We start from the raw sequence: 12,370 nt of genomic DNA on the forward strand, positions 1-12,370 counted from the left end.
AGCTGGCCCGATGCACGAACCATTTAATAGTGACTGGGCTAACCCGGCACGAGCGTCGTGTGGTGCTTGGGTCGTAGCCTCGGCCCGACACGTTTTTTTTATTTTACAAAAAATCATATATATATATATATACATATATATATAATTTATATTCAATATTATAAATATGTGAGCATGATGTTCTACTGGTTAGATAGCTTCGTTCAGTGTCTCTCACCATTCTTCTTGTTGAGAACTACGTTACCACGGATCACCAGATCCGCTTCCTTCCCTCCCGTCAGCAGTAGAGGCGCAAGAAGCTGTAGAGAACCCGTCTCCCTTCCCATAAGCACGACAGAGGAAACACACGATACACATGATATAGGGTTGGGCCTCTGGCCTCTTTCTGATCTCTGTATTATGAGGGGTGTACAGGTACCTTATATAGAGATGTGAGACCCCTCAGGGGCAAAGCAGGTATTTGCCCATATAACCCTAACTAGGGTTACTTAACACTCCCCCTTGGGCAAATACCGCGACCAACACATGCCTCGTTAAAACTCCGAAAAACCCAGTGGGAAAAATATGGAGAAAGAGTGCATGGTGATACAAATTGCATTTGCACTTTGTTGCCTCGTTAAAAACCTCACGTGAGAAACTTCAAGAAAACTCACTAAGGGAAAAAGAGTACAACAGCTGTCATCGGGACAGATTTCGATCCTTTGGGATCTAGATTCTATCGAATCTTCTACAAGGGCTAACTTTAGAAATGTGCTCCCCCTGATTCTTGCAAAATCGTATCAATAAGGCAGAACACCTTCTTCTGGAAGTATATGCACATAAAGGTTTAGCAAACGGATTGCATATCCTTGCAAGGACTATTTCAGAAACTTTATCTCTAGTCACTTCTAGCATATACGAGGTAAGTGCACGTATCAATATAAATAAGACACTTTGATTGATGGTGTTCGATCGACTAGATCTATATATTTGATAGAAAGTTCCATAAAGGTTCACATATTGATCATCAAGCTCACGCCTTCAGGGCATAGAATATGACATTTATTGTCTCACGATTGTGATCAATATAAGCATTCGCTCCCCCTGACGATGACATCTGTCAAAGTCGTTATCCCTCATAACTCAAGCATATTCTTCAAGATATATGTCTCATTGTTCATCTGGAATAACGAGAATGGATGAGGTTGGGGTGCTATCATTTTCTATCTTACACCACAATTTATACATAGTTGTGCAAAGCAAATAACATGTCCTTCAATAGGACTTAGGGGATAATATAGTTGCAATAGTACATATTCTAAATATGATACATCGCTCGAGGCGTTCATCCATTGCAACATCTATGATGGTGTCACAAAAGTCCATCTAAGATCGTAATCCATTAGGGATTTTTCATCGATCAGATACATCGTTATAGTCTGTCATTCTGGCACAATGGGGATATTTTGCCAGTAACACCTAAACCTTATAGGTTTCTGCCATCAGGGCTTTAGAGAATACCGTAATTCCACATCTAGTGGAAATTACCATGAGTAAAACTCATGGAATGCACATGTGCTTATTCGGTGAACTTCAAGTCATTTGGTACCTCATCTTATTCCTCTTCGGGTCTGTATGGGTCTTTATCCCTTTATAGGGATTATCAAACTTTGGTGTTCAACACAGACTTTGTTTCTTCTGGATAGGTTCCATCTGGGAACGATAGTCTCAACTACGAGATATTCTCCCTACATAGGAGAGTGATCATTCATCAGGAATGTATTATTCGGTATGAGATTTATATGTTGCATATTTATAATTCAAATATATGAGTCCTCCTAGGATCTCATGACGGATCTTCAGAATCCTATTAACTGCATATTTTAATTCATGCCATTTACCAGTTATATTACATAGCGGAACAGTGTTTATTCAACACATACGTGGGATGGGTCTCTCACAAGACCACTTGAACCATCACATTCACCACACATTATTTCAATAGTGCCCATAAATGTCCGAACTTCAAGCTCGCGACTTTCATTTTGCGATTATTGGTTCAGCCTCGATTGCATTTATCAATGACCCGATAAGAGAGCTTCAAGCACTCATGCCTAGGACTTTGTTTTGGATCCATTTGCAATCTAGAGCGGCAAGATAGGTGTCGACATATTTGTCTCCCACATTTAATAATGATCTCCGTCGTTTCCCAAAAACGAAAGATTCATTGTTCCGTATTCCCAGCACAATGATATTGCGCGCATTGCTAGGAACTTCATCATTAAGATGAACCTCTTCGTGAGGCAAATCATCATCAGGGTGAATTAATCGGAGGAGAGTTATCACAGACCACGTGAATCTGCAATCAGAACATATGCTTTGACTAAGGCCGATGGATCATATCCGCAGGCGTCCCCGCAGAATAGATTAAATGCCAATAAGTCAAATGTGGATATGATATTAATCCCGGGTATATCCACATCTACATTAGGTAGAAGCATTCAAACCAATATTGTTACTCCTCAACGATTTCTGGCAAACTCCATATACACAGGAGTACACTCCGAACGACGGGTTCAGTTTGGCTTTTGTGCGTTTAATAGAATATTGAGGCATTACACTATATGGACATTCCTCCCCCTAATGACGAGATGTTCTAAAAGCATACAGATAAAATCCCCAACCATAATCATCTAGTTTGTGGCCAATGTATGCTATTGTGGTGATTTATTTGGGAAATCTTACGCACATTACAGATAGGGGTTTTATGCAGTGAGCTTTGGACTTAGATTGATGTAGTGGCATGAATACTACATATTTGTCCTTCAACGTGAAGGATTAGTCTCAACTTCTAGCAAGACACGCAACAACAAGTCGCTTTGTGGTTACAATTCTGCAAACTTACTGTTATTATCACCAAATATACATTCAATCATCAGGATTTAGACTGATACGCGCAACAATATGTTAGCCATAAAAACAAAAAAACTTTAGGGCTCATGCACACCATTTGTCGTTTGGAGCAAGTAGTTGACTTCAGATCAACAAGGACAATGACCATCAGGTCTAGCGCTCACAAGAACATTCATTGGTTGCATTGTGCTTTCAAGCACATAGGAGAGTTTGCGCATATATAATGGTGGTAAAGTGCACGGTATCCGGCCAATACTGCCAAGCAGAGATTTTTATATGCAGAGATGTATAGTCCAGCTCGTTTTTATCATTGCCCATGGGTTACCCAATTACTCATACCATTCTGAAATTGAGTATCGATTTATGCAACATTTTTAGGTATTATAATTTTGAGAGAGAACTTGTAACAATAGCCAATTATTTGTGATATAAGCTGCCAGCGGGACAAACTTTTCTCCTCATATTATATACCAATTTGTTCTATAAATCATTATTTCGATCTCTTCGTTGTTCGTCAAAAAGAGAAGCTTTGGAATAGAACAGACAAGGCCAAGAATTCATTTTATCTGGGAAAATCACCATATAACTAGCTTTTGATGAAGCAAATGATGATAACTGCTTGGCAAGAATGAAATAGGACCGGTATCTGCCTAGGATCCATCTTCAACAACAGATAGTACTGCTCTCATACGAAGAAATCATCAGGAGTAGAGAGGATACAATAGGTCTCCACAAGATCTTCATATTTGTATCACAAATTATCATCACTAGTAGTCTAGTGGTCAAGACATATGACTCTTCTGGCTCCGAGGACCAAGAATATGTTAATGTCTAATTTAGCTTCAAGCTCTGTGGTGATGTGAGATTTCATAGTTATTTGTCTACTCTTCTCACTTCTGGTAGATCGGAGGTAGATAATGGTAAGCATGCCAAAGGGTGGAATTCAGTGTAGTTCGGCTACATAAACCCCAGGTATGTGTCCATTCAGGACCGACCTTTACCATTTAGCTTACAGTGTATACCAAATTGTCAAAGGACTATCCCGAGTCAATTCAGTGACTATAAGTATTTACAATTCCGAGAGATGTATGCGACACAAGCATAGAGGTCCTAGATAGAACGAATAAAGTGGTTCGACGGGAACACACTATAGTTTTCACACCAACATAGTGAAAATTTTCTCAGAATAACCTCTCGGTATACTCGCAACTTCGTGTTGCTGGCGATTACATGTCCTTTTAACTCATGTTTGCTTCATGTCATTCAGCGACAAAGAGAGCAATGTGCTAACATCTGGTTGAGCAATGTATGACTGAGATTTATAGTCTTAAATCATTTGGTAAGGCCTTTTGCTTACTAATAGAATCCCAATTTGTGATGTCTTCTATGCCAAAAAGGCTTTCATGCATTATATTATATATCTTCGGGTTACTTCGGGTAAAACTTTATGCATGAGGAGAGAGCAAAGAATTAACTTATCTATGTTTCATTATATTTCAATTTAATTTCCCAGATTATTCAAGCACTATAGAGCTTGATATAGTTGTTATGGCCACTTGGCGATATATAAATATATAATGCCACACAACACAGTCAAATAAAATATAGAGCCAAACAAAATTGTTTATGAAGGTTGCGTATAATGTGACTTCAGGGGCTTGAATAACCCACCACAATCCACACGAGTACAAGCTCTAGTGTCTGGTGTCAACGCGTGTGTGGCCATCAGGGCTACGACAACACAGCCAGCCTTCGTAATTAACGCAACAAGCACAATTATGGCTCGGTAATCGGGGTACACGATAAGTCCACGTAATGTGCGCAACAGGCGCAATTGTGACTCGATGATCACGGGAGACAGACAGTGCCTGCAGGGCATGCGAAAAATACGCGACTCGGCAATGGCGGTCCGACTCAACGGGAGCGATCCGACTAAGCAAGAGTGCGACATAGCAATCACATGACGCAACCAAGTTCGAACGACATAAATACTATGACGTGTTGCCAGGGCGCAGCCAATGTTTAGCCAATGTCTTAATTCAGCCGATTAATAATGTAACCTGATCGCCACATCTGTGTACCCACTATACCATTTAATCGCTCGGCGTGAGTCTGAAGCTCAACGCAACACAAATATTTAGAGCAATTTAAGTATGAACAATATAGATTTTACATGCATTTTAATAATTTTCTGCTAAATATCCGCTACGAGAAATAAAAGCAGAAAAATAGACACCAAAATTATTGCATGAGCATAACACATCAGGTGTAAAAAGCATTTTCCATATTTAAATATGTATTTTTCTACTAATTATTTACTGCCGGAAATAATTAATTAAAATAGAAATTGTAACATAAAATATGCTTTATTCTACTTGTTATTTACAACAGGAAATAAATAGAATAAATAATATAGAGCATGTATTTTTTACTAATATTTATTGTAGAAAATAATTACTTAGAGTAGGAACCGTAACATAAAATCTGTTTTATTCAGGTATAACTGAACCCAACTGAACTAGTCCACGATTCTGGTTCTCATTTTTTCATCACGAAGAAAAGAAATCTAAAAAGGACCCACAAAAGCTGGAGGCGTTGACTCCACTTCATTAATCTTACATGCCCGTCTTTAATCTTGCATGCACGTCCGGATGGGCAAGGGCGCAAGGCTCCAGGCCTCCAGCCATGCAGTTGCATGTATGTGCCATTACTTCCATGCGCCATCACATACATGCACCATCACGAGTTCACGGCAGCATGCAAGCAAGTCAGTGGCCCCACCTGTATCTATCGTAGGAGCAATTAGCGGAGTCAAGTTCGCGGTCAGTAACTGCCTGCATGGACGATCCACTCCTCTCTGCGCGTGTGACGCACGATCGAGGCCCGCCAGCGAGGTAGCCAGGATGCCCGCAGCGGAGGCGCATTGAGCAGCGGGCCCACGCGACGCAGTAGGATCAGCGGTGCGCGACGTCAGGTCAGTGCAGCGCGCTAGGCGGATTGTTGCATGGGCACGTTCTTTGGAACCCACCAGAGATTGTGGAGCAGCAAGGACTCCCACCGAAACAAACATGAGAGCAGGAAGTTCCGCTAGGTGAGATCCTATGAACAGTAGATCTAAAAAAATACCGTTCGATTGCGTAGAGGGTAATCGAAGTCTGTCGCGTAGGACAGTTCGGCTAGGCCGGTGACCTGCCGGCTCGATGAAGAGTTGATGCAGATCTGATCCCGCAGCAACGTGGAGGTAGAGCGTGCTGATAACGTGTTGAAAACTACGTTACCACGGATCACCAGATCCGCTTCCTTCCCTCCCGTCAGCAGTAGAGGTGCAAGAAGCTGTAGAGAACCCGTCTCCCTTCCCATAAGCACGACAGAGGAAACACACGATACACATGATATAGGGTTGGGCCTCTGGCCTCTTTCTGATCTCTGTATTATGAGGGGTGTACAGGTACCTTATATAGAGATGTGAGACCCCTCAGGAGCAAAGCAGGTATTTGCCTATATAACCCTAACTAGGGTTACTTAACACTTCTATCATATTGTGGGTTTAAAGCTTATCTGTTGCCCTGCTTTTTAACATTCATTTTAGGCTGAATTGATTTTGAAGAAATGTAAGGATTTTTTTTTAAAAAAAGATAACGCAGGAGGCCAACTACCGAGGAAAGCCCAGATAATTACACACTAGCTTCACGGTGAAGGCAGTCGGGGTCACAATTCACAACTCCCAACCCAATCCAGCCCAGCAATCAACAATTCCCCCGGTCGTTTTCACTTGACATCCCCCGTCCCATAGATCGCCGGCGATGGCTCCGGCCGTTGCCGCGGCGGCGTCGGCGGCGATGAGGCAGGCACTGCGGGACCGGCAGATCCTCGATGCCGTGGGCACTGGCGCTGCGGCGCTCTCGCTGGCAGGCTCCTCCTTCATCGTGATCTGCTACCTCCTCTTCCGCGAGCTCCGCAAGTTCTCCTTCAAGCTCGTCTTCTACCTAGCCGTCTCGGTGAGTGGCCTGCTCGAACTTAGATGCTTTTCAAGGGTTTTCGGGTTTGAGCCGCTAGTTGTGCGATGTATCGTGGCTGTTATTTCAAAAATAGCCATGAATAACCACAGAGCCGCTAGGTGTTAGCCTTCAGTGTCATTGAAAATAGTCGTTCATGGCTAGCAAGGAAAATGGTCATTCATCACACACCCTTAGTTTAGAAGAGGTGTGAGTTAATTTTATGCATATTAGATGCATTAGTTCTCCACTTCTCCAGAATCTGGTGTCATCAGTAAGCAGGGAACTGGACCTTCAGAAATGTGCATACCATCGTCAATTTTCACCTACGAGGTAGATTTCAACAGTTGTGTGATAACCTTAGTCTAGTGCCGTCATAGCACATACTGTACATGTTTTACACTTGGATTTGGATTTTGTTTGAAACACCATTCCAATTCCAGTGGTTAAAGTATGACACTAAGATATTTAAGGGGTATTTGGCATCGCTCGAGAGCAAAACTCCAAGAGAAACTGGCCAGAGCTAGCCAATACCTTAACTCTAGAGTTATAAACTCCATAGAGTTTTGAGGCTGCAGTATTCTTAAAAAGCAACCTATACATGGAGTTTGAAGGTATTTATCCACCACTGGCACTTATGAGAAAGCAATCTAGACTCCAGAGCACAGTTGCTCCACCTAGAGTTTTGAAGCAGAGTTGCTTTAGAGTGGAGCAGAGTTATGCCAAACACCCCCTTGAAGTCTTGAGTCTATGATTTGTTGCAGGGACACATGTGCTCTGCCTCCAATTGGATAGTGCCTACTGCCTAGATCACTAGATGGGAATGGGAGCATATTTTTCATACATATAGTTCAGAGTTCATTCTTAAATATGGAATCAGCTGGTGTCATATTACTTATTTTGTTGAATATTGAAACCAATGGCCATAATAAGCACCTAGTTAACTAGTTCATCACTTGACAACTAGTTTGTTTTTGAGAAAAAGGAAAAAAAATGATGTTACATGTCTAGTTGCTTAGCTGACACATAGAAACATTAGCTGAAGCTTGGTTTGTTCATTATTGCTATTGCTCTAGCTGTTTCATGTTTTATGATAACTTTGTTGTCAATTGCAGGATATGTTTTGCAGCTTATTCACTATATTGGGGTATGTTGCATTTCTTCTCCTACACATAAATACTTCCTCAGTTTCATGCTCAGTGTTAATTTACTTTTGCTATTAACAGCCTACCAGAATGAAGATATGCAGAATCAGTTATGCTTATTATTCAATTCATGGCCAAGTAATTTGAACCTTACCCTTGTATTCTGCTTACTAAGAAATATCAATGCCAGTATTAAAACAGAATAATTGTTTTTTTTGTTTAAGAAAAACACACCAGACTATTCTTTCTCTCATTTGTCTCTGTGTCTGAATGCATATTTTGGTTATGTGCTCATGGTAAAACATTTCTTAACGATGTTTTCTTATGTTGCAGGGGGCCATCGAATGCATTTTACTGCTTTGCACATGACTACAGTGCTCATTTCTTCTGTGTGGCTTCTTTTCTATGGACAACCACCATATCATTCACTCTGCATCGCACAGTTGTAAAACACAAAACTGATGTTGAAGAATTTGGATCTATTTTCCACTTATATGTGTGGGGTATGCAAACTGTCGATTACATATTTGCCTTTGTTTGAATTTATATTTTCCAAATTAAGTAACATTTTGGACAAGTTAGAGAACAGTTTCTGGAGAGACCTTGTGTTGAAAGAAATAACAAATTTTTATCCATATGATTCAGTGTTCTTGACAAAAGCTAAAATTGTCCATACCATTTATTTATGTTTGATGTATTGTGTTGCAACTGTTTGATAACACATAGGTTATAATGTCCCTTAGAATTTTTTTAGATTCAATGTGTGTACTTATTTTCATCAGTTTCTTCTGTTACTTTTGGGTCCTTCTGTGCCGTGTAAGAAGCCAATCTTGCAAGTTCCAATCCATTTACCTGTCCATAATCTGCACCTGTGTCTATAACTGTTGAATTTATTTAATTGTTAATATGTTTAGGCCTCATTTGGTAGAGCTCCGCTCCATGATTCTCTAGCTCCGAGAGCTAATTCTCCAATAGAGTGATTCCAAATAATTCTCAAGTAGAAGTGAATCTATTTGACGAAAACCGTTTGGCAAATTGTGCGTGAAGTGATTCATGAGAGGTTAGAGTGTGGGGAGCAGGTTGGGAGCAACGGGAAGCATGTTTTTTTGGCTTCCACTCTCTAGTATAAAATGGAGACTAAATTCACTTCACTCTCACCATGGAGCAATTCAGTTTCTAGCCACTTGGCTTTCTAGAAGTGATTCTCGCTGGGAGCAGAGCTGTGGGAGCTCTGCCAAACGCCCTAGTATCTCAGGCTATAGATTCTGTTTCCAATTTGATTGTCCCATCCCTGGATATTTTGTTGCAGATCAGCATGCTCAAATGGTCCATTGTTTTCATTGTTGTTGCCTTTATCTGCATTTTCATGTATATGTTTCTTTTAGTTTTACAGTTTGGTTGCATCATCTTATTTTGGGACCAATATGTAGCTGTTCTCTCTTATGTCTGTTTCGAATCTTTTTATCTGATGTACTGTAGGTAGGCATACTCCATTTTTAACAGTAGGTCACTATTTTAATGATTTACTTTGGAAGCCATGTGTCAATATGTCACTGTGCCAGCTATAAAAAACAGTTATAAATGGTTTTGAGTTTTTATTTATTTATTTCTCCAGGAACTTCACTATCTACCACTGTATTACGTTCGATAGGAAGTGACTACGGAAGACCAGGCACCTGGTGCTGGATTCAGCAGGGAAGCATGGCAAAGGCATGTGATCTTTTGTGTTGTTTTAGTTTTTTCCTTGATTATTACACAAACATTAGTAGTATGTGCCACTTCTTCGAGAGTTATGTTAAGTGAAGTTCGGTTTATTACGTTAAAGACAATTTTTGTATAAGCTCATCTATGTTTGAATTCTAAGGGAGTTTTATACAATTTATATGGAATTTCCAACATATTTTTCTTGGACTATGAAAAGTCACTATCCTCAGCTAGACAATGAATTTAAACTGAAATTCCAATTTTGTCACCAGAATAGAAATTCTTTCACTAAATTGACCTTACTTGCAGGTCCTACATTTAATAACCTTTTATCTTCCACTTTGGGGTGCCATTTTGTACAATGGGTTTACATACTATGAAGTAAACCGCATGCTGAATAATGCAACGCAGGTTAGCAGACTTTTTCTCAACAATTCTCCCGTGTACATTGAAGGTTACTGTGATCTTTATTGTGAACTATTTGGCACATTCTGCTAATTTTTCTTGCATGTTCTGAATTTTAAAAATCTCATGATTTTTTAGATGGCTGCTGGCATAAGTGATCAATCAAATCAGTCTGACATTAGGGCAGGCAGGAAGGTACGAAATCCTCAACAAATATTTGGCGTTGTTTCTGCTTCAGTGCTTCTGCTGGAGTATTTTCCCCTTTCCTATTGATTGTTATCGACATCCTTTTTTACTTCCCAAGATAGCTTACATGCTCTCGTAAATTTTATACATCCGGGATTGTAGATAAACTAACAGACAATATGCCAGCTCCTTTGATGAAAACATGTTATCGAGTGTGCTCAACCTTCTCTATCATGTTCCCTTCCTGTCCTAATTACCTCTATACAGACAGCTCTTCGTTATATGCAAAAACAAGTGGATAAAAGTTTATTTGAGCCACACACGATTGCTTGTTTTTTGCAGGCATTTAACCGATGGGGTTATTACCCTCTAATTCTAATCGGTTCATGGGCGTTTGCAACTATCAATCGTCTTTATGACTTTGCCAATCCAGGGCACAGGATAGTCTGGCTCTCGTTTCTTGATGTTGGGTTCGCTGGACTTATGGTGAGTCTATTAATGCTTGTTTTTTTATACTAAATTGCTGAAATAGCATACCATGAACTTTTCTATAAAAACTCAGGCTACCTACATATGGTGGGCATAATTTATAGTAAAGGGGCTTGAATAAGAGGCCTCCACATTGCTTCATTTTTTTCTCCTGTCCCTGCAAGTAATTAGCTCTGAATGAGTGAATGGGAAGGCTAAAGGTCTGACCACTCTTGTGCTTTTCTTATGGAAATGGGTACATGAAATATATGTGTGTCTTCAATCCTTCATTATCATAAGCAATACTTCCTCCACCTTCTAGCTTTCTTCCAGATGCACCAATTATAAGTCCATGATAACTATAATGCACCTTTTTGCTTTGTTCTTCCATGCCTACCCCTACTTAAATGCACACATCCATTTATTTTTCCTATATTGGATATGAAGTTATTCATGTAAGTGTTTTGTTTGATTGACACCAAACTATATTCCATGGTTCGCTTCTCTCTCTCTCTCTCTGTCTCTCTCTCTCTCTTTTTTTTTTTTGTGTGTGTGTGTGGATATTTTGACGTTTCCTGTTTTATCTAGGGCCTATTCAATTCCATTGCTTATGGGCTAAACTCTTCTGTGCGCCGAGCTATTGCAGAGAGAATCGACACGTAAGTTTTAATCTGCAACATAGTCGCAACCATACGTTTCTTCATCGCTATGCATTTATTTACTGTAAGCATTCTAGTTATGCCGCTATTCAGAAAGTACTGTGTAGCTATATATAATTTTTTTTCTTCTAAATTTCCCAGGTTCCTACCTGAGAGAATAAAAAGGAGCCTCCCTGCTTTGTCAAGGCTGAGGAGTCAACAGGAAAATGAACTCACTTCTCTTATCGTTGAGGGTAACTGATATGTAATGGAATTTCCATGCACACGAAGCCTTTTTTTTGTTTATCTGTTCGTTCTTCAATCTCCAACAAGGGAATGCAACATCACTGTAAGAGCAGTGGGTTAGTAACACGTCGAATTGGTTCCGCTGTGTCCATTGTTGATCGTCTTAACACGAGACCTGGGGTTTGGGGTTCACCGCTCCCGCTCCGGCCGGAGTACATAGGAGGGCTAGAGTAGGAACAGTCGGTAGATAGACTGATGTTCATCTGTAGCTAGGTAAGCAGAGTTTGTTTGTTCAGATGTACGAGTATAACCACCTGTGTATAATGCACATTCTAGCGCCACATGGTTGCAAATTTTCAGTTCCCCCCCCCCCCCCCCCCCCCCTTACCATTTGTTCTGGTAAGGGAATTTTTGTGTGCTTTTGAGAACTATATACTTGATCTTTCTATGTAGCATTCAATTGATTGTTGTAGTCGGTGATGGCCAGAACTCAGAAGCACTGGAGCTTGCGTGCTCAACTGAGATGACGTGCACTTCTAGGCAGCATCCCTCCAACGATGTTCTCAGCTTTTGTCTTCTCCAGACTCCAGAAATGTTTATGCGCGTGATCTCTGTCAAATATCGAGGGCCGCATCATGGCTCTCCATTGCGATTTTCACTATATTATTCCGAAGCGGTCTGACTGCCTCTG

The 12,370-nt window shown here is 40.5% G+C and overlaps 1 protein-coding gene across 1 annotated transcript; it reads left to right on the forward strand.

Annotated features, from left to right (window-relative positions):
• Positions 1-6,609: 6,609 nt before the first annotated feature.
• Positions 6,610-12,052, forward strand: LOC100280504 (G protein-coupled receptor). Its single transcript, NM_001153424.2, has 9 exons — positions 6,610-6,890; positions 8,003-8,034; positions 8,366-8,535; positions 9,648-9,742; positions 10,046-10,147; positions 10,280-10,336; positions 10,670-10,813; positions 11,384-11,454; positions 11,596-12,052. Exons 1-9 carry the CDS (start codon positions 6,696-6,698, stop codon positions 11,693-11,695), a joined length of 966 nt encoding a protein of 321 aa, NP_001146896.1. The 5' UTR covers positions 6,610-6,695; the 3' UTR covers positions 11,696-12,052.
• Positions 12,053-12,370: the final 318 nt, after the last annotated feature.

Source organism: Zea mays, chromosome 6 (genome assembly GCF_902167145.1).
Source record: "Zea mays cultivar B73 chromosome 6, Zm-B73-REFERENCE-NAM-5.0, whole genome shotgun sequence".
Lineage (NCBI taxonomy): Eukaryota > Viridiplantae > Streptophyta > Magnoliopsida > Poales > Poaceae > Zea > Zea mays.